The sequence below is a fragment of the Poromitra crassiceps genome (assembly GCF_964638095.1).
Source record: "Poromitra crassiceps genome assembly, contig: HAP1_SCAFFOLD_139, whole genome shotgun sequence".
NCBI lineage: Eukaryota > Metazoa > Chordata > Actinopteri > Beryciformes > Melamphaidae > Poromitra > Poromitra crassiceps.
This window is the reverse complement of record NW_028152225.1, coordinates 167,353-191,035: the sequence shown is the minus strand read 5'-3', so window position 1 is coordinate 191,035 and position 23,683 is coordinate 167,353. Positions and strand designations below refer to the sequence as shown.

The window sequence follows — 23,683 nt, the reverse complement described above, 5'->3', positions numbered from 1 at the left end:
AGAAACTGAATAATGACATAACAGTATAATACTAATGTTAATTTAAAATGAGATATTCCTCTAAATATGGCGAAAAAACATCCAAACATCCGGACAATGGGTGGGGGGCCCCTGGGAGCTTCAGTGCCTAGGGGCCCCTGGGGGTGTTAATCTGGCTCTGCACACACACACCCCATGGCTCCGCTCACTACTCAATATCTCCATTGATTGATTGATTTGTTGGTTGATTTGATGTTAGGTTAAAAACACATGAAATAAAAGACATGCACATCTCAATACAAACTAGAACGACCGCACCGCATATTTATGCCTCCGCCATTAGTTCATTCTTGAGTCCAAATCACAATTTGAGGCAAATTGGAAGAAATTTCATGAAGACATTCCTGAGATATTGCGTTAACCAGCTTGAAAATGGCATTTGAGAGGTCACAGTGACCTTGACCTTTGACCTTTGATAACCAAAATGGAATCTGTTCATCATTGCGTCCAAGTCAATGTTTGAGCCAAATCAGAAGAAATTCCATCAAGCCGTTCTTGAGATATCGCGTTAACTTGGGAATGGTGTTTGTGAGGTCACAGTGACCTTGAACTTTGACCACCAAAATGTAATCAGTTCATCCTTGAGGCCAAGTTAATGTTTGAGACAAATTTGATGAAATTCCGTCAAGGCATTCCTGAGATATGGCGTTAACAAGCTTGAAAATGGCGTTAAGAGAGGTCACAGTGACATTGGCCTTTGATCACCAGAATGTAATCCGCTCATCCTTGTGCCCAAGTCGACGTTTGAGCCAAATTGGAAGAAATTCCATCAAGCCGTTCTTGAGATATCGCTTTAATGAACTTGGGAAGGGCATTCGTGAGGTCACAGTGACCTTGACCTTTGACAAAAATCAAATCAGTTCATCCTTGAGTCCAAGTCGATGTTTGAGGCAAATTTGATGAAATTCTGTGAAGGCATTCCTGAGATATCGCATTAACAAGCTTGAAAATGGCGTTCGAAAGGTCACAGTGACCTTGACCTTTGACCTTTGATCACCAAAATCTAATCAGATCATCCTTAAGTTTAAGTCGATGTTTGAGGCAAATTTGATGTAATTCCGTCAAGGCGTTCTTCAGATATTGCATTAACGAACATCGGACGGACGGACGTACATACGTACGTACGTACGTACGTACGGACGGACGGACGGACGGACGGACGGACGTACGGACGTATGGACAACCCGGATCCATAATGCCTCTGGCCTAGCTATCGCCGACGGAGGCATAAAAATATCAAGGATAGACGTCAGTGGGATAGACACAATACATTCATGTACTTATTTCAGACAGACAAAACAATCCAACAAAGAACAGCCATCAGTACATACTATCCTGTTCATCAGTACATCCTATCTTCTTAGTTAAAATTGGCTACATGGGTGGTGTCATCAGTGTTGATGTCATGGGATCATGTCTATGTTCCCCGGGTTCAATATTCCCCGTTTTTCACTAACCTCTCCCAGCCCCCACGCCAAACCTAACCTCCCCCCATGCCTAAACCTAACCTCCCCCAGACCCTAACCCAAAACCTAACCTCTCCCACCTCCACGCCTAAACCTAAGGTCGGCATTGCGGGTGGTCGGCATAGCGGGTGGACACCATTTGGGAAAAACGGGGAACATAGGACCCAGGGAACATAGGACCCGGGGAACATAGGGATGACCCCGATGTCATCAGTGATGGCATCAGAGTGCAATGTCGAATAGCACGAATAGCACCACCTACTGGCAAAGACAAAAAGTGGTTTATCTCGAGAACCATTTGTCTCATCGAATTCAAACAGGGGGATTGCGTTTAGGGGGAACTGACGGAGTTCAGTGCCGAATTTTGTGCTATTCGGCATAGCGCCACCTACTGGCAAACACAAAAAGTGGTTTACCTCGAGAACCATTGGTTGAATCGACTTCAAACTCGGGGAATGTGCTTAGAGGACCTGCCAGAGTTCAATGCCGAATTTTGGGCAATTTGGTATAGCGCCACCTACTTCCAACACAAAAAGTGGTTTATCACGGAACATTCGTCCGATCGACTTCAAACTTGGGGAGTGTGCTGCTGGGAACTCGACAGAGTGTAGTGCCGAATTTCGTGCAATTTGGCATAGCGCCACCTACTGGCAACACAAAAAGTGGTTATCTCAAGTAGAGGCCGACCGATGTATCAGCATACCGATATATCGGGACCGATGGCGCCCTCATTTGGCAAATCAGTATCGGATAAAAAAATCCATATTCCTCGGGCTCTAATCTCGAGAACCGTTCATCCAATCGAGTTTAAAACAGATTTGTAACATTTGTATAAAAAAATGGATAATCTTTTTAATATAAAAATAAAAACATGTAAAATCCCAAACTATAAAAACCCACGGAATATTCTGCAGGAAAACTGAAGCCTACCTTGTCTTTAGCAGCCACACCTCCGTCTTTAACTTTCTTCAGAGTCCTAAGCACACAGACACACACATCCACGCACACGTGCGCGCACACACACACACACACACACACACACACACACACACACACACACACACACACACACACACACACACGCACACACACACACACACACTCGCACACACACACACACACACACACACACACACACACACACGCACAACTCATTAATGTGTTTGTTTCGGCAAGTCACACTGATACACCAGCTGATTTACTTATTTTCACACACTCACACCTTGTCACGGTTGGGGGTAACACGTTGCATAACACAGAGTAATCGGATTACTTTGGTAACTTAACATGTCACTTATTAGCTACTTACTCAACGTTACATTTCGGTACTTTCATTTTTCTTTCAGGGGGAATTGGCAAAGTACAATAGTGCTTAAATCCCACCCTCTTCCGGGTTCTGCATGGGATCTATAGGATTATATATTTCCCCATCCATTTTTTTCCATTGACATTTTGTAAAATACTTATGAAAAGAGTTTTACTTTGACGAAGCGATTCAGCTATGAGACAAATCAGAACATTTGACAATAACAACAACAACAAAATACACTCTATTGTACTTGGCCAATTCCCCCGTCTGCTGACCTGGGGAGAGTTTTAAGGTCCTTACACATCGGGAGCGTTTTTTTTCGTGCGATTGATTCGCACGTCAATAATATTTTCCGAACCTATATCAGTTAATGCAACCATGCATACCAACGGCGAAGTTTCGCCGAACGTTATTGCGGTGTTTATTTTTTCGAACCACGGTCGATTTTTCAGAAATTCGCTTCCGACGTGTACACATATGTGGCTGTGATTGACAGGTGGGTCAAAACTCGCATCGCAATTTCATGCCGTATATTCGCATCGCTCTTGATGTGTAAGGACCTTTAGACTACTGTAGCATTATGCTTCCTCCGATACATGTGCAGCCGCCAGCCGCTTCTTTTCACCTGAAAGTGAGGAGTTTCGGATGTAAGAAACGATCACGCTATTCCCCCAATAACTTCTTTCCTTTGTTCACTTTCTTACTGTTGCCATAAGGTCCGCCATATCGTTTTTTAATGGGTTGCCATGGTGAAGTACTGTCGGCTGGAGCTTACACCAGTGGGGAAGGCTTAAAGGAAGCCTTTCCGGGTTGGGGTGACCTCTCGTCTCAAGCTACTTATCCACTTCTGCATATACTGTATAGGAACACTGTTGTTGGTCCAATCAGGTGCAGCAAGGTACACATATCGAAGGCCTCCTACAAGCGTGCAATTCTGGGGAGGAAGGGCGCCCTCTACCACAAGCTGTGCTCCGCTGCTATCTATCGCTTGCCTGCTTTTGCTATCTCCTGCGGCCTCTATCTACCAGCCTGCCTGGTGTGGATTTGGGACCCTGTCCCCGCTAAGGGCATGTCGCCCTGTAAAGGATGTACTGGCCACCCTCAAAAAATTGCAATACTGGAAACTACCATATATTGTTTGAAAGACACTGGGATTACCTCTACACAGCCTCAGAGCTCCGTTTCCAATGGATTCACAGAAGCTACGATGCCGAATGCTAACTTAGCGTTAGCTACTCCCTCATCGGGTAATGTATCTTCCATCACAGATACCACGAATGCTAACAGTCTGCTAGCTCCCACATCCTTGGGTAAACTGCCCACTCATGTTCCCGAAAACATTGCCTCCCAAGCCTGTGCTATCTCGGGGAAACAAACTGATACTGTCCTCTGGAATGTCCAGGGAGCGAAGCCGAAAAGATTAGTGATCCCTGGTCCCTCAGAGACTGCCTCTTATCACCCGGAAATTAGCTCAGCCACGGGCTGGCCTGCATTAGCTACTATAGCCCCTGTTAGCACTAGCACTGATCAACCATGGATTGTTGTGAGAAGTGGAAAGAAGAGTTTTGCTCCTCCACCACTGATGTCCCTACAGCTGGTAAACAGATTTCAACCGCTATTGGGTAGCCCTGTATCGACTGCCGATATGGATATTGGACTGGCCCATCGGCTATCCGACAACCTAGGTAGCCCCAAAGCTAGGAGGCTATCAAGAGCAAGCAGGCCACAGCCTCAAAGGCTATCAAGAGCTAGCAGGCCGCAGCCCCCTATAACATCCTTGCTCATCGGAGACTCGGATATTAAACACATTGGGATTAAAAACAATACCGCTACACTCTGTTTCCCTGATGAGATGATCTGTGACATAACAGAGAAAATTCCTGAAATCCTGTCTACTCACAGCTCCCTAAACAAGATTACCCTGCATATCGGAGCCAACGACATTCTGAAACAGCAATCAGAAACACTAAAACGTGACTTCCTGGACCTACTGAAGCTCCTAGCCTCACTCAATATTGAGGCATTTATCAGTGGTCCCCTGCCCCCCAATGGATACAAAGTCAATAAGTTCACCAGGTCCCTAAGCCTAAGCACGTGGCTTTCAAATGTCTGCCCTCAGTATAATGTGAATTATATTGACAACTTCAATCTCTTCTGGGATCGAAGCCATCTCTACAATCGTAATGGTCGACTCAACAGAGATGGCACAAGGCTGTTCACTGCCAATCTTATCTTCAACATCAATCACCCAACATCTGATTACTCCACGGCCAGGAATGAGCCCCCCATCCTCTCCACTATCTCCAACCCTCGCCGCGAGGTCACATTGCCAGTCGACACGTCTCATCAACAACAATCCCTGTTGCCACAACTCGAGGCCAGCCGACTAGACGAAATATCCTCTGCCATGCAGGTGATATCAGCCCACCCCCCCCCCCCCCCCCCCCCCCCTTCGGGGCCTCTAGTCCCCCCCGCCAACTCCCAGCTCATCAACAACCAACCATGACGTCCTTCCGGGATGAAGTGGAGGACGCTGCCCCCCCCTCCTCCTCTCCTGCCCTCTGCTCTATCTTATCCCATTCCCCCCCCCCCCCTTCGCGGCCCCTACACCCCTCCGCGACCCCCCAGTTACGTCTTCCTTACAGGAAGCGGAGGAAGCTGCCTCCTCCCCCTCCTCTCCTCCTCTCTGCTTCCAGGATGAAGAGGAGGGCACTGCCCCCCCCCTCCCCCTCACCTCTTCTCTCCCCCCCCCCCCCCTTCCGGGCCTCTACACCCCTCCGCGAACTCCCAGTTACATCTTCCTTCCAGGATGAAGCGGAGGACGCTGCCCTTTCCTCTACCTCTTTGCTCCTCCACCTCTCCCCACCCCCCTCCCCCATTCCATTCTCCAGCAGGATGAACGAACTGATAAGCTTTGGACTGTCTATGATCCCCCAGTCCCCCTGTCCATCTAAGCCCCCTCGTTCTACCCTCCCGACCCTGAACCTGGCCCCTCGACCGTCCCCTCCCTCACATGCCCTCCAGCCCTCTCCCATACTGCCATCGACCAGCCCGACGCCAGACCCCTCCATCCCGGCCTGTCCCCATAGAAACAAGGTCCCACAGCCTTATAAAGGAACTGCGCCAGCACACACTAGAAGTGGAACTGGCTGCGATAAACCACTATTGGTCTATCGATACAATGCTTCGATACCAGTCTTGATTTCATACAGACGTAATACTTTCCCCAACACGATCTGTTTCTAAATCAGACTTAATCGCCATTCCCCTTGTGAAGCAAACGATACAAGTGCCAGGCTCTAAAAATATTAAAGCCGCACTCCTTAATGTTAGGTCGCTGTCAAATAAATCTCTCCTCATCAGTGATCTGATTACCAGTCATAATCTGGATTTAATTTTCCTCACCGAAACCTGGCTCGATATGAACAACAGAGTGGCTGTTCTGCCCAATTATAGCTTCATTGACACTCCCAGAGCTGATAAGAGGGTGGGGGGGGGAGTAGCGATTGTCTTTTCTGATATGTTTCAATGTAAGCAGGTAACATTTGGAGACTTTCCATCGTTTGAATACCTTGCTGCTATTCTGAAATGCTCAACCACTGTGTTACTGCTGAATATCTATAGACCACCAAAATACTCAGCCAGCTTTCTCGTTGAATTTGCTGATCTTCTGTCCTTAATTTTCATTGAACATGACTGTATATCTATTGCTGGGGATTTCAATATTCATATTGATAACCAGACGGATAATTTTGCCAAAGAACTGAATATCTTACTTGATACTTTTGATCTGTCTCAACATGTTTCAGGGCCTACTCACAACCGAGGCCATACCCTGGATTTAGTTATTACTAGGGGCTTCAAGTCCTCTTCTGTGTCGACTATTGATGTTGCATTGTCTGACCATCTTTGCGTCTTTTTTGAAATGGAAATCTCCCCTGAGATCATTAATAGGTCACAAACCGTTAAAAGACGAGACATTAATGCAGGCACCAGCGCGCTGTTTATGGAGACATTTTCTTTATCTCCTCCCACATCAGCTTCTGTCAATGAGATTCTTGATAACTTCAATTCAACAATTCTGAATACTATTGATAGTGTGGCGCCTGTTAGATTAAAATTGCTGTCTGGCAAAATTAAAGCACCCTGGCGAAATTCTGCATCCGTTAGATGCAAAAAGAGAGATTGCAGGAAAGCTGAGCGTAAATGGCGGAAAACTAATCTTCACATTCACTATGATATTTACAAAGAAAGCCTTCACTCCTACAACCTCGAACGCACTCTATTTGCCACAGTTGATAGACTGACTAATCCGCCTCTCTGTGTAGCACCTGAATTCCTCTCTACTGTCAAATGTAATGAGTTTGCTGCCTTTTTTACGGATAAAATTATTAATATCAGGCAGGCTATTAGTGGCTCCACACCAAGAAATGCTGTGACATCATCCTACCCGCAGATCCCTAGTTCGATAAATTTGTCCCAGTTCAGCGTTATCGACCACGACATCTTAGAGGAAACTGTGCAAGGCCTTAAATCATCTTCGTGCTGTCTCGATACCCTTCCAACAAGCTTTTTTAAAAGCGTTTATAACTGTCTGTCGTCGGACCTATTGCAAATAGTTAATAGATCCCTTGTGACCGGCACTTTTCCTGAGTCCCTGAAAACTGCAGTTATTAAACCCCTACTAAAAAAGCGTAGCCTTGATGCATCGGTAATCAGTAACTACAGACCAATATCTAATCTCCCCTTTATAGCCAAAATAATTGAAAAGGTTGTTTACCTACAACTCAATAGATTCCTAACCTCAAATGATCTCCTAGATAAACTCCAATCAGGCTTTCGCCCCCATCACAGCACTGAAACCGTGCTTACTAAAGTCATAAATGACATCAGAATGAATACAGACTCAGGCAAAAATTCGATTCTAGTGCTACTGGATCTTAGCGCTGCATTTGACACTGTTGACCACTCAATTTTATTGGACAGACTGGAAAACTGGGTTGGGCTATCGGGTACGGTCCTCCAGTGGTTCAAGTCCTATCTTCAAGACAGGAAGTACTTCGTCTCCATTGGCAATTACACATCTGACCTAACTAGGATGACCTGTTGGGTGCCTCAAGGATCCATTATGGGGCCCGTTCTCTTCAACCTTCATATGCTCCCTCTAGGCCTAATTATGCAAAAAAACAAAGTAGCCTATCATGACTATGCAGACGACACTCAGTTGTATATAACTCTTTCCTCAGCTGACTATGCCCCCATAGAATCATTGTGCCAGTGCATTGATCAAATAAATAACTGGATGTGCCAGAATTTCCTACAGCTAAACAAAGACAAAACTGAGGTGATCGTGTTTGGCCCCAAAGAACAAAGGCTTAAAATCACTGCACGCCTTGAGTCTCGATCCCTGAAGCCTAAGGATCAAGTCAAAAATCTTGGAGTTATTATTGATTCCGATCTCAACTTTAACTCCCACATTAAGTCAATTAGAAAATCTGCTTTTTATCATCTTAAAAATATAGCAAGAATTAGCGGATACATGTCCAGACAGGATCTAGAAAAACTAATTCACGCCTTCATTTATAGTAGATTAGACTACTGCAATAGCCTTTTTTCTGGTCTCTCCAAAAAAGAACTTAGGCAACTTCAACTCATTCAGAATGCTGCTGCTAGAGTTCTAACGAAGACTAAGAAAGCTGATCATATCACTCCAGTTCTTAAGTCCTTACACTGGTTGCCAGTGTGTCAGAGAATAGATTTTAAAATACTGTTATTTGTCTATAAATCACTTAATGGCCTAGGCCCAAAATACATAGCTGAATTGCTCCCACGCTACGAACCGTCTAGAACTCTTAGGTCAACAGGGTCCAGCTTATTAAAGCCCCAATCAGTAAGATTTTTGACATTTTTTAGTGTAATATAACCGCTTTTTAGTCACAGGACATGGTAGATTGACTTGTAACAGGGAGACCCTCGTCTTTATTTATCCCACACCGCCCTCCATTGGCCAGCACTGGGACTAAGCAGTTTGTCTGCCACGTCCCGTAGCAAGAAAAAAGACAAAAAAAAGCATGCGCGCATGCGCTGTACAGCGGAAGCGCTGTCTTCAGGAAAACAAGGAAGTAACTCGATTCGGATTTGCTACGAAAATGATGTTTCACGGAACTATGGATTATTATTTCATCACGTGGTGAGTACCCGATGTCACAACATGTACATAGAGCTTTCTGGCGCTGTGTTTTGTTGACTTTGAACGGCGATATCGTTATCGATACTAATGCACGCAGAGGGCGCAGTTGGAAAGTTACTGAATGGGGCAAATCAAATCACGGGAAGGCTGCATTTACCCACTATGCTTCTGCTAGCTGGAACAAATTGCCTGAAGACCTCAGATCTGCCCCAACCTTACTTACTTTTAAAAATAGACTAAAGACTTTTATGTTTACCGTCGCTTTTAACTGCTGACAGCTACTATGCAAACCCAATGAGTCCTCTATAAGTTTTAGCTCTTTCTGCAACTGCCGCGCCTGTTGCTTATTGCACTTTTTATACTCTTTTTTTTAAGTTTTGTTGTGATGCTTTTAAATTTCCATTTTATTTCTTCTTTTCGTTTATTTTCCTGTGTGCTTAATGAAGTTGCTTAATGCACTTTTTATACTCTTTTTTTTTAAGTTTTGTTGTGATGCTTTTAAATGTCCGTTTTACTCTCTTCTTTTCTTTTATTTTCCTGTCAACCATTTTATGTGAAGCACTTTGAATTGCCTCTGTGTATGAAATGTGCTATACAAATAAACTTGACTTGACTTGACTTGACTAGCATGAAAATACGCAGACGTGGTTAAGCACCATCAGTCTCAGATGCCCGAGACATGTGTGGATAATGGCGATCTGCTGAGCCATGATGTGGACAAATGGATTGTGTATTTTTCCAATTCCCTGATGGACTTTGTTGAGTGTTGTCCAAGTGTTGTGCGTCTATAAATGAAGTATCAAATGGACACCGAGAACGGGCTGGAGGAGCTGATGCCAGTGTGGCTACATTAGCAGTTACGCTACACCATGGATGTAGCTTTGATTTCGAAGGTGGAGCGGACACATTTTGTACAGGTCCACATTCTCAGGCCCAAGGCGGCGACCTAGGGTCGCCACAAAAAAAAAAGAAAAAAATCGACAATTTTGGCCGTTTAAAGCCAGATTCAGAGTAATATCACATTTTCTCATTTCAAGTAAGGGCTGCATTTAAAAAATTACATACAGGGATGTGATTGGGGCAGCCCAGACACAGAGGGGGAGAGCTGGGCCCAGTAAGAGATGTAATTGGGCCGGCCCATTGTCACTCAGTATACTATACTGGGCCGGTCGCTGGAAGATGGGGCGGCCTGCCGTTCTCAGTTTTTTAACATAACTTTAGTTTTGGGACTTCAAAAAGTGCAGGGGTCCAATGTTGCCTTCTTAAAAAGTAGGGGGGACGTGTCCCCATCCCCCCCCCCCCCCCCCCCCCCCCCCCTTCCTACGTCCCTGAGCTACACTCTACAGCCCAGTTTACACCAAAGAGACGAAACCGTTGCAGGAAAAGTTGCATCGGTGTAAGCTGCCCATCTCGACTCCAGCCAGCTGATGGCATTGCCAGCAATTCAGCTTGTCAAGTCGCAGAGGCTGGTGGCAAGTAGTTGCAAGTAGTTGCAAGTTGCAGCCAGTCTCATTGTCTATCTTTGGTATAAACTGGGCTTTAGGTTGCGTGTCCACATAGCACCTGCGTCTTATTGGAGTGGAGAAAGCGCTGCCTGGAGCGCTTTTTGTGAGGAGAAACAGATGATAACGCCTGCTGCTAGCTTACCAGCCGCTAGGGTTGCCACCTTTCATGCAGAAAACTAAGGGACGCCCCCCGCTCCTCAGGGCCACGAGCATCACAGGCCCGAGGGAGGGATGAGGCACCAGTGGTAGTAAATCATAACTTGTTTTAAAAAAGCATTTCTAACCCTAACCCTAACTCATAGATAACTTTTCAGTTACAAACTCCTAATATAGTATAGGGTTGTGCGATGTCAACCAAATAGCCATTGTGATGGTTCCACAGTGAAACATCGTGATGGATGATGACATCGTCGTTGATGGGGGTGGGGGGGTGCTAGGTTAATTAATGATTTATGAAGTCGATATGGTGCCGTAATGCCGTTTGGCTCTGCTGCTGCAATGCGGCCATTCATATTAACAACAGGACAGCTGAGCTCTACATGAGACCAGCAAGCAAGCTACTAACAGCACAGAGCCAGGCGGCTGGCGCAGTGGCTGACACTATACCAGCAATATTGAATGCCGCAAAACAAACGTTCACATTATGATCCTGACCAACAACATGTGTGTGTTGGATTTAACTAGCTGGCATAAAACTGACAGAATTACTGGTGGATATAATGTTAGATCCGCGTGGGCTTTTGAACCTAATGAGAGAGAGAGTTGAGGAGAGACAGAAACACAGCAGCAGCAGCTGCTGTATGTAATGGAGCGATTTCAACTTTCACTTTAGAAACAGGCAAGTTAAATTCACAGTTGAAGACTTGTACTCACTTTGGGTTGAAAACAGAAAAAAAACATGAAGTTTCTTGTTTGTTTAAAGTTTTCACAACACAACCGACTTCTCACGCGCGGGGGACGCACGGGCGACATTATAGCTGCATTCAGCGTTGTTTTTGTGTTAAAATAAGTTAAATGGCTTTATATTCTGACAGCAATCACTGAAATAGAGTATTTGGTCAGTAACTTGGAACTCCCAACCCCCCTGTACCCTATCTGTCTCCTGTAGCCCTGCATGCAGGGCAGACGTATCTCCGCAACCGTAACTCGTAGAGATTCCGCCCCCGTGACCACCACGTCACGTCTGTGCCAGCAGCCAGAGACCTCACTCAAGCATCCAGCGACCTGCTGTTCCATAACGAAAACAGCAAGGCTAGATGTGAATCCTTGTTCTCACTCGTAAAACCTCAGTTGTAGGACAACCCCAACGTTTTACTTCGTTTGAAACTTCAGATTCTCACACTATATCCAACCAACCTTGCTGCCAGGAAGCACCTCGTCTGACCCTGAGACCTAAGGCTCGCAACAGGGCACATGGCCGTAGCCCATGGCAACCTGAAGGCAACGAGTGACTCGGGCACTACTGCCTGGCGGCCGGCAAAACAGTGTGCGCAAAGGGCGCACTGGCCACATCAAGGCTATAGAACCTGACAAAAGTGTGGTGGGTAGACGATGAGGCAGCCGCACACGTCTTCCACTGACACACCACTCAATAACGTCCAGGATGTTGCGACACCTCGCGAAGAGTGGGCCTTAATACCCTCCGGGGGAACCTTCCCCGCGGCAGAGGAGGCCAAAGCAATGGCCTCCACTATCCAGTGCGACAAGCGCTCCTTGGACAGTGCCTTGCCCAGGGCTCTCGGCCAAAAGCACACCAACAACTGGTTACAGGCGCGCAAGCATGCATGTCCTGCCTACGTAGGCCAGGACAGCCCGCACTGGGCATAGTGTGTTTAGCCACTGCTCCTCCTCCAAACTGAAAGGAGGGAGACAGGAAGCTGCCAGGTCTACAACCATAGACCGGAAGCTGGCATTGATATTCTTAGGCTGGTAGGTGGGGTTGGGCCGAAGCGTAACCCTCCGCTCGTCATCAGCAAATACCAAGCAAGACTGCTGGACCGACAGGGCAATCAAGTCGCCAACCCTTTTGCCTGAAGACAAGGCTAACAGCAGCGCAGTCTTCAAGAACAGGAACTTCAGGTCCACAGTTTCCAAGGGCTCCAACAGGGGACCCGAGAGACCCTCCAAAACCGTGACCAAGTCCCACAAACGTTCCGCACCCACGGTCATAGTCTACGCACTCCCTTCATGAACCAGGAGACCAGCAGGAGACTCCCTACCGGTTTGCCCTCTATCTCCATGTGACAGGCATATATTGTGGCCACATACACCTTGAGGGACTGAGGGGACTGGCCCGCATCATACAGGCTCTGGAGGAACCTGAGGATGGGCTGAACACTACAACACACTGGGTCCACGCCCCGCTCCGCGCACCAGTGCAAGAAGGCTTGCCACTTGTAAGCATACTGAGAGCGTGTGGCGGTAGCCCTAGCACTCTGTATAGCGTGTACCACCCACATAGGTAGGCCCTGAGCTAACAGGCGCTCCCGTTCAGGGACCAGGCTGCCAGCTTCCATCTGGAAGCGGTGGGATGGAGTATTTCGCCCTTCGCCAGCGACAGGAGGTCCTCCCGGCGCGGAAGCGGCCACAGCGGCCCTTGTGACAGCAGGATGAGGTCCGCGAACCAGATCTGCTTCGACCAGGGTAAGCCGCAGGCCCTGCTCCCTCACCCTGTCCAGGACAGTCTGGATCAGGGGAATGGGGGAGAACCACAGGGGGCAATGCGTTGTGACCAGCAATGCAAAGAGATCGACGCAGGCGCGGCCGAATCTGGCCCAAATCTGCTCCACCACTTGGGGGTGTAACCACCACTCTATCTGCTGGGGATTGCCCCGGAACAAGTCCGCTCCGAAGTTCAGCCGGCCCGGCAAGTGTGCCGCTGACAAGGTATAGGAGGGCTCCGCTGTGGCGGCCTGGCTTTCCGCCTGGGGGCGGCTCACGCCTTGGCTGGGGGCCCTTCTCCGAGAGCGCAGCACCGGAGAGAGGGGGCGGACGGGCCCTGGAGGGCGGCCCAAGCCCGTTCCGGTCCGAATGGCGGACAGCTTGCTGACCGCTGCCCACGTGGCATGATGGACCTCACGCCCGTCGAGTCTTGCCGCTGTCTCTCCAGCTGCTGGCCAATGTTCTCAACTGAGGGCCTGAAGAGGCCAGACGGGGAGACAGGCGCGTTCAGCAGCCTCCTCTTCTCAGGCTCAGTGAGCTGCGTGAGGTTTAGCCAGAGGTGGCGGTGGGTCATCTCCATCTCTGTCTGGTTTGGGTCGGCCACCAAACAGGACAAGCGCAGACTTCAACGGATAGTCAGGACCGCAACCTGCCCTCCATCCAAGACTTGTATTCATCCAGAGTCAAAAAAGGGCAGGAAAGATCATCACGGACCCATCTCCCCTGGCCACGACCTGTTTGAACTCCTCCCCTCGGGCAGACGCTTCAGAGCTCTGCACGCCAAAACCAATAGACGCAAAAACAGTTTCTACCCACAGGCCATTACTCTGTTGAACACCTAAACCACTTAAACCAGCCACTCACTTAATTTATGTTCACTGTGTTCACTATCAACTCAAGCCTCGTTCACATTGAACGGCATACAACTGTACTGTGTACCGTGTAATATCTGCATAATCCTTGTTTACTAAACTATGTGGCGTTGTTGCACATTTTACTGTACACATTTATTGTACATTCCCTTATATACTCATATTTAAAATGCAATCCCTGTATAAGCCTTGTTTACAAACCTACTGTATGTAGTGTTGTTGCACTACTGTACATCATCTTATATATTCATATTTAAAAATGCAATATCTGTATAAGTCTTGTTCACAAACCTATGTAGCGTTGTTGCACACTTACCGTACACTTTGACTGTACACTCCCTAATATATTCATATTTAAAAATAGCCACTTTACTACATTGTATATAGCACAGTCACCACATTGTACAGTCACTGTACATTGCTTATGTCCAACAAAGTATTCTTGCCTTGATCACCTTGACTATGTGTAACCTTCTTTCTCCTTTTCTTTTTTTTTCTCTATATGTGTGTACTTGAGAGCAAAGCTAACCGGAGCCCAATTCCTTGTATGTGTTTGCATACTTGGCCAATAAAGCTGATTCTGATTCTGATTCTGAGGACCAAGAAGGCCATAACCTTCCCGGCGTTCAACGCCACGCATTCCACCATATGCAGGGCATAGTCCATGACCATACGTAGCTCCGTATAGGTCTCCCGAGGGGCGACACCCTGCAGGTCTGCAAGGAGGGCTGCCTGGTAGCCCTGGAGGATGGCCAAGTTGTTGGCCATCACTGCCACCTGGCCGGATGCCAGATACGACTTCTCAGTCAGCTTGGCCTTCGTCTGGCATGCCCTGGAGAGGAGCTTAGGCCTGGTGGAAGAGGGGGACAGGTGGGCCATCACCGTGTCCACCAGTGGCATGGCAGCGTAGCCCAGGTCGGGCTTGCGTACAACACTGACCACGCGCGAACCCCTGAGAAGGGGTTCTGGCCTCGTAGGGGCTCTCCCAGGATGCCCGCACGGAGTCCCGTACGTCTGGGCACAGGAGCATGTGAAGTTGAGGCTGGCCATGGCGGGCTGGAAAAAGCGCCCCCGCAGCAGGGAGCTCGGTGGGGAAAGGCACCCCCTTTTCTATCATCTATTTTACTCCAAACAGTTATATAAAAATGACCCCCCTACAGTTAAGTTAAACTAGCTATATAGACCAAAACTGTGTTTTGCCCCTCACTGGAAATATGTTTAATCCTGTTACAAAGTCTGGCATGGAGTCGGGAATGCCCCTGACGCCTAGTGGCCATTAGAGGAACTACAACTTTTCAATTCACTTCCGCATCATCAGAGGGAAGGGGGTGGCCTTGCCCACTGGTGCCAATAGGGCAGGTGAGGCAGCACAGCGGCCGAGCCTAGGCATCGAGCATGCGTAGCGCGCGAGTCACACACCTCCTATATCTCTGCTCTGTCATGTACCTTCTATATCTCCACTCTGTCACCCACCTTCTATATCTCCGCTCTGTCACCTTCTATATCTCCGCTCTGTCACCCACCTTCTATATCTCCGCTCTGTCACGCACCTCCTATATCTCTGCTCTGTCATTCACCTTCTATATATTCACTCTGTCACACACCTTCTATATCTCCACACTGTCATGCACCTTCTATATCTCCGCTCTGTCATGCCCCTTCTATATCTTCGCTCTGTCACCCACCTTCTATATCTCCACTCTGTCATTCACCTTCTATATCTCCACTCTGTCACACACCTTCTATATCTCCGCTCTGTCACCCACCTTCTATATCTCCACTCTGTCATTCCCCTTCTATATCTCCGCTCTGTCACCCACCTTCTATATCTCCACTCTGTCATTCACCTTCTATATATTCACTCTGTCACACACCTTCTATATCTCCACACTGTCATGCACCTTATATATCTCCACTCTGTCATGCACCTTCTATCTTCGCTCTGTCACGCATCTTCTATATCTCCACTCTGTCAGGCCCCTTCTATATCTTCGCTCTGTCGCGCACCTTCTATATCTCCACACTGTCACGCACCTTCTATATCTCCGCTCTGTCATGCACCTTGTGCATACACGGGTGCACAGTTAGACAAGCACTGTGGGCTTGTCTCCTTGGGGCTCTTAAGGTTAGGCATTGGGGGGGGGGGGGGGGGGGGGGTTAGGATGAGGCACTGGTAGCCATGGCCGTAACTAGCTATGAGGACGGGGAGGTCCGGACCTCCCCTAATATTTCAGAGAGAATTTTTTTTTTTTTTTTTTTTATAAAACAATCTGCATGGAAAAGCATGAAAAACACGGGATCGCTTTTATTTTGAAACGAAAGGCAGGTCAGGCAGGAAGTCATCTGACGCCGCGTCCGCGGTAACTTGATTCCGAGAGAGCAGCAGCATGGTGGTGAGTGATGACTGTCTGTCTGCCTGGCGAGATAATTGAAGGTGAGCGAGCTGCGAGACAGTGAGCGAGTGAACGACAGACAGTGAGTGACACTGACAGATTTTTTAGCAACAACCAAGAAAGTAAGTGTCTAGTCTGTCTCTTAAGTAATGTTACCTGTGTGACACGTTGGGATGCTACTGGCTAATCATGCATGATGCCAATTGCCAAGCTCCCGAAGTCAGGTATGCAGGTGGCTATATGCATGGTTTCAGTTTCATGACTCAATAAGTAACAAAAAGAGGTGGTGTAAAGTTAAAAACAACATAATATATTTTATTTTATTTTTCAATCGTTCCTATCAGGAATAAATAAATGTCCCTCTGTATGTTTTTTTTATTATCGATGATGACTTTGTGTGTTGTGTACGGCTTGGGTTGTGTACCTGTGTTTGTAGGTGTCATTTTGATATGAATTTGGCTAAAACAGTTTGTTTGTTAGTTACAATTATGTTGACAGGAGAGCTGAGCAGGTGGTGACATGAAAGAGAATATACTGAATAATGACATCACAACAGTATAATCCTAATGTTGATTTAAAATGATATATTACTCTAAATATGGCTAAAAAAGGGGGGAAAAAACCCTCAAATTTGCGCCACCGAATCTGCCTCCCCTTGTTGGACCTCCCCTATTTCGGAACCCTGGTTACGGCCCTGCTGGTAGCCACTTGGTTGGTTGGGGTTAGGGTTTGAATATGGTGGGGGGCATTTACCGTTCCCTTCCCCACACGCTTACTGCTTTTTAACGGTGCATGTACATTAATTGCGCAGCAGGGTACCGTGTTCATTAACATCCGACACACAAGGTGTGTGACAGAATGCTGATATAGGATGCCGTTGGAGGGATAACAGGCTGTGCTGCGACATTGCTTCATCTGTTTGTTCTACTCAAAATAAACCTTAAAGGAGAATTTTTTTTTTTTTTTAACCTGGAGCCCTCTCCTCACATTAATTATTATCTGACGACTCACCCAGTGTTCTCCGGTGCGATTTGGAGCGTCGTTGTGATCTAAATAGTGTCCAAGCCAGTCCTTGAATGTGCTCCGTCGGGGCCACATGGCAGCGTGCTGTTCCTCAATGTAAATAGACAGTTTTCTTCCCCTGTTCTACCCATATCGTCATTATATGATCCCTAAAGAAACATCAGACTGCTAATCACCCCCGGGCTATTTCCAGTAGTCCTTACCAGGGAGACAGGACAGACGCGCGAGAGATATGAGCGCAGGAGCTGAGCTTCCGCACACAGGCCAGCCGGCAGGAAAAGTCTCGCAGGACTTGACGAGATTTGGTGACACAGACCACGCATGAGGAAATGAAATCCCTGGTAAAGACTACTGGAAATAGCCCGGGGTGATTAGCAGTCTGATGTTTCTTTAGGGATCATATAACGACGATATGGGTAGAACACGGGAAGACACGATTTGAAGTGGGAGCTGAACATCAGGGCCCTCACCAAAAAGGCACAACAGAGGATGTACTTTGTGAGGCAGCTGAAAAAATTCAAAGTGCCAAAGACCACGATGGTACAATTCTACACCTCCATCGTTGAGTCCATCCTCACCTCCTCCATCACCGTCTGTATGCCGCTGCCACAGTGAAGGATATAAACAGACTGCAGCGCATCATGTGCTGAAAAGCTCATCGAATGCAACCTGCCATCCCTCCAGGATCTACATGCAGCCAAGACACTGAAACGCGCCTGTCAAATCATGGCCGACCCCTCCCATCCTGGCTACAAGCTCTTTCAAGCACTTCCCCTCGGCAAGAGGCTGAGGTCTGCAAAGACCAAAACCACCCGCCACAAGAGCAGCTTCTTTCCATCTGCCATCGGCCTCACCAAAATGGCCCGAAAGCCCCTCCCACTAGAGACTCACTGTCTCCCCCCCTGCCCCAGCTGAATCCCCCCCCCTCCCCTCCCTTCACACAGCAGACTGTGACTCTTGTAACTCGGGCCTGGTTGGCTTGGACCGTGATGATAAATTGCATTGACTTTTTATTTTTTATAGATTTTTAAATAATTATTTTAAATTAAAATGAAATGAAACTTCGTTTTAAACTTAAAGTCCCTGGAAACCAGAAATATTTCTTTATTATTTAGCATTTTGAGTTCATCACATCACAGGACCCTATGTTAATAAGCTACCAGCCAAATTTGAACGATGATGAACGTTGCAAAGTATATAAATTTAGGTTTGACAGGTGTGGCAAAACGCATGAGATTTCATTATTTTTTAGAGTGTACTTTCTCCCGCGGAATGTGTGGGCGTGTCCGTCTGCAGCAGGGACATTTATCTCCTCCGAGAGAGAGAGCGCGAGAGAGAGGGGGGGGAGGGAAACGGAGAAAGAGATCAAGTTACACAGCACTTGCGAGTGTGTGTGTGTGTGTGTGTGTGTGTGTGTGTGTGTGTGTGTGTGTGTGTGTGTGTGTGTGTGTGTGTGTGTGAGAGAGCCACCAGCCTGTGTGTCTCTCGCTCTCTCTCACTAGTCGAGAGAGAGAGAGAGAGAGAGAGAGAGAGAGAGAGAGAGAGAGAGAGAGAGAGAGAGAGAGAGAGAGAGAGAGAGAAGCACATGGCCTGGCTGAAACCCGACACCTTGCTAATCTCACAAGCATAGGCTTGGCAGATGCACACAGAGGGAGACGGACAGCAAGGGAGCGCTGTCACTGGGGGCAAAGAACGGACTTGCCATAGGTGGGTGCGGATTGCGCGCGTGTACAAAGGTTATATAGAGCTTATGACGTCATAAGCTCCTGCGTTTTAGCACCTCACGCACTGCTGTCTTCAATGAGGAAGTACTTTGTAGAATCTTGTAGAAAAGTGGCGATTTTAAGGCTTTGGGTTGAAAGTAATGTATAATAATTTCGGAGGCACAAAATTACTAACATAAGACCCTAAATAACATAGTTAGAACGTTTTTGTGGATTTTGGTTTCCAGGGACTTTAATACTAGCTTTAAACTAGTTTTAACTTCTTCTAACTTAATATCAGTTTATCGTTTTTTAATGCCGATCTAACTCTGACTGCTAATGTCGTGTAGATTTTGTGCAGACACAGGTTGCTTCGGAATATTAACTCATGTGGGTCTTTAATGTATATTGATTTTAATGTACATACACACACACTTAAGCACATTGTGCATGGTATATATGATCTTTTGCACTAGCAATATTGAGTTGTTGTTTTTTTTTTTCAAGATTTTTTATCCCCCATTAGTGCTAATTAATTAATTAATCCTGGTTGCTACTCCACCCTCTGCCGATCTGGGGAGAGCCGAAACTGGCTCCATGCTTCCTCCGAGACATGGGCAGTTAGCCAGCCGCTTCTTTTCACCTGACAGGGGAAGCTTCACCGGTAGGACATAGCAAGTGGGAGGTTCACGCTATTCCAACCAGTTCCCCTCCCTCTGAACAGGCGCCCTTAACGACCAGAGGAGGAACCACATTAGCAACCAGGATATTGCATGTTTTGGTGAAGGGGGTTCCTATATGAAGGAAACCCCCGGGAGGCACGGGGAGAACATGCAAACTCCACACAGAATATTGAGTCTTTTGTGCTTGCATATTGTGCATATTGTATATTGCATATTGTGCCAATAAAGTGATTCTGATTCTGATTCTGAAAACTGTCTATTTACATGGAGGAACAGCACGCTGCCATGTGGCCCCGACGGAGTGCATTCAAGGACTGGCTTGGACACTATTTAGATCACGCCTAGGACGCTCCAAATCGCACCGGAGAACACTGGGTGAGTCGTCAGATAAGAATTAATGTGAGGAGAGGGCAGGTTAAAAAAAAAACGAAATTCTCCTTTAAAGCAGCTACGAGCAACTTTTTCGATTGTTATTAAACAGTATAAATTTAATATCAATGCATCACATCTTACCTCTAATAGTCGACGATACCAACGCAGAGTAGTCTCGCTTGAACCCCGAGTGAATCGGCCAGTGTTAGTGTGTCTGTAGCCAGGGCAGATCAGGAATTGAAATGAAACGGTTTGCAGCAGCCACTTCGGCCATAACCACAAAATAACTTCCAAAAAACCTGTTAGAATATAACGAGAGATGTTCCCGCGAGTATGCGTGGCGTTCACATTGTTTATGTTATGTTGCTAGGCAGCGCAAACGGCGTAAAAAGGCAGCTGCGTTTCACTTCCTGGTTTCACTTCCGCGTTTCACTTCCGGGTTACCCGGTCCGGTCGCTCTAGAGAGCCCCCTGTTGGCGCGAGTTTAGACAGACTATAGACTTAATAATCACCTAAGGGAGCAATCTCAGATACACGCGGCTTTGGTCTCGTCGACTATTAGAGGTAAGATGTGATGCATTGATATTAAATTTATACTGTTTAATAACAATCGAAAAAGTTGCTCGTAGCTGCTTTAACATGTTTCTGCTATTTGTGCTCCGTCTATCCAACAACACAGTCTCACAGACAATTGTAAAATAGCAACGTTTTGGACCGACGTTGCTATGTTACAATTATGGGCTCCAAAATTGTAAAATGGTAACATTCTGAGATTTTAGGTTTATAGTTAGGGTAGGGGGAAGGGTTAGAAGCGGAAAATCTGCGGAAACCTCGCCCACCCATGTATAAATGTACGTTACCATTTTACAATTTCTGAGCCGAAATTATAATATAGCAACGTTGGTCCAAAAACGTTGCTATTTTACAATTTTTTGGGAGATCGGGTTGGTCTATCAGTCCTGTGTTTGAACAAAAGCAGGCGATGAGTTCAATGCAACGACAAGCATTTTCTCCACAAAATGCACGTGTGCTTCTGCCCAAATTTTGGACTGGAACTATTTTTGAACCATGCTGTTGAAACCATTCAAACTTTCAAATGTTCAGCATACTTGGAAACAGTGCACGTGTATTTTCCTAAATAAATCAATGAATACATAATAAATATATGTAAATAATTAATTTATACTTTTCTTTCTCCAATATCAGTTTAAACATGATGGGTGATGTCACATATTAGATAGTCTATAATTATATTAGGCCTACATTTTGGCAGTCAGCCACTGCAGGTCTCTCAGTTTGAAGGGCAGCAGCACGAGGCTGACGTCCGGCCCAACATTCACCGCACTCTCCGGATACAGGAAGTGATGTGTCGTACGATTCCCCACATCCTGCTCAAAACCTCCAGTCACCGCCTTGTTCATCCTGAGGAGGAGACAGCAATGTTTGGTAACACTTTATTTGGATAGTTCACCTACAGAGTATTTGTAACATTTCAACAGCTTTTTAGTTGACATTCAACAATTCATCTGTCTGTAGATGTTAAACAGATGATCTATTATGTGACCATTCATGAACATAGTAAGGTAGATACTGTACCTATTACACTAGGTCACCATACACATGGAGTTCTGACTTTGAACACAGGGGGGAGTTCAGGAATGCATAGGTAATGAGAATCAGAATCAGTTGTTGGATCTATAGTTTTGAAGCCTAGTGTGGCCGTCGCCTAGCTTGGGGTTCTTACGCAGCGCGCGTGAGACGGCACGAGACCAGGGGTTTCCCAGAGCTGTAACTTCGCCTGCTATTGTCTGCACCATCACTGGACAGGCGACCTGTCAATCATCCCCAAAAGAGTATTTTCTATCATCTATTTTACTCCTAACAGGTGAGTTATATAAAAATGAATCCTCGTACAGTTGTCATGAAAGGTGAAAGTAGCTAACTAGAGACCAAAACCGGTAACTGTCTGCCTTTCCGAAACCTTGATGTTTGTCACTATTATGATAATTAAAATGATAAATATCTATATATAAAAATACACAAGTAGGCTACATGATTCTTATGTAAAACAAGATTATCATTCTATAGGGAGTAAGATTAACCTACTCAGGTGTGACCAGTTGTTAAAATGTCAATATATAAAGTGTTGCGCAATGGCTGTGCACTTGTGCCAAATGGCACGCGCTCATCCAGCGGAGTGAGTGCTGGGTCTCCTCTTGAGTTCACAATCAGTGAAATTACGCTTTCTACACCTAAATATACACAGAGTTTTATACATCTGGCCCCAGGGCTCTACTCGAGAGTGTGTAGCGCTGTCCTTGGTGCTGAACAGAAAATCAGCTGGAAATCAGTAGAAAACAGAAGAATGGGCAGTTCCCCTTTATCTGACACCCGGGCCGTCAGGCACCCTGGACAGCTGCCTGAACGTGAACTGGAAGTCGGAATTTGATGCAGGAAACGCGGAGAAATATGGACTTGAAAATAAAATTCACAAATGGGCCTATAGTTTGACAACCACCTGGATGCGGGTGTGCAGCACCTTGGTGGAGGAGCTGATAGCAGCAGGATGATCTCCTCCGCTCACAGGTGCAGCCCAGGGATTCCATTAGCCAGTAATTGCCAGCTTTTAGCCGGTATTTGTTGACGTGGGCCGGCAAATTAAAAGGTCGCCGGCTTAAGCAGCCGGTTGGAAATGACAAATAAATAAATTCATTATATAAAATAGCCCAATATTGTGTGACCAGTGATGTTGCCATAAGCTACAACTTAAATATAGACTTAAATATAATATATATTTTCGCCCCACTGTTAATGTTGAGTGTTGGTTGAAAAAGGGAAAAAATACAGCAGACGCTCTTTAACTGCCATGCAAAAGCTGCACACTGCAGCTGTGCATCCCGCAGCCGACAACGCTTTGGCTTGACACAACAGACCGAAATGTCAACACAGACATCCCTCGGCCAGTTCTTTTTATGTAACTATGGTCCAGAACAAGATCCAAACAGCCATGAAAAGCCGCCACAGCGAGGAAAAGTTGGATTGATAAGAATAGCAAGTTTGCTTTGCACATGTAGCGGAGCATTGATCATGAAGAAACTGCCGCGGCCGTATTGTGAGAATTCTCGCAGCGACAGAGAAGTGCTCTGCAGGTTGTAAAGCTTATTATTATGTTCGTTAATTCAGCCATTAATTGTCAACATCATTTCAGCATAAATATGCCTAACCTATAGAACCTCAGTTGATTTGCCATTTAAGGAGGAATATTTAATGGGCAGCTTTCATTTATTTGTCTGAACGACTTTATCGCGCATCATCTCAAATCTCACAACATGCAACAAGGGATTTCGTTCTCAGATGTAGGCTATGGGTAACACAAGGCTAATATTCTTACCTTTGCCCTTCAGTTTAAAGTAAAGCAAATATTCTCATGTTGTGAAGTAGGCTAGAAGTCTGTTCTGAAAGCGAGT

General features: G+C 46.4%; 1 protein-coding gene across 4 annotated transcripts in view; it reads right to left on the bottom strand.

Annotated features, from left to right (window-relative positions):
* The window catches only part of LOC310770635 (CMP-N-acetylneuraminate-beta-galactosamide-alpha-2,3-sialyltransferase 2-like), a 69,922-nt gene that overhangs the window by 2,504 nt on the left and 43,735 nt on the right, over positions 1-23,683 (bottom strand). For all 4 annotated transcript variants that reach the window (XM_083663376.1, XM_083663379.1, XM_083663378.1 and 1 more), the window contains 2 exons: positions 21,480-21,638; positions 2,436-2,481 (listed from right to left, as the gene is read on the bottom strand). In XM_083663376.1, coding sequence (XP_083519502.1) covers positions 2,436-2,481; positions 21,480-21,638 — 205 coding nt within the window. The remainder of the gene's footprint in view (positions 1-2,435; positions 2,482-21,479; positions 21,639-23,683) is intronic.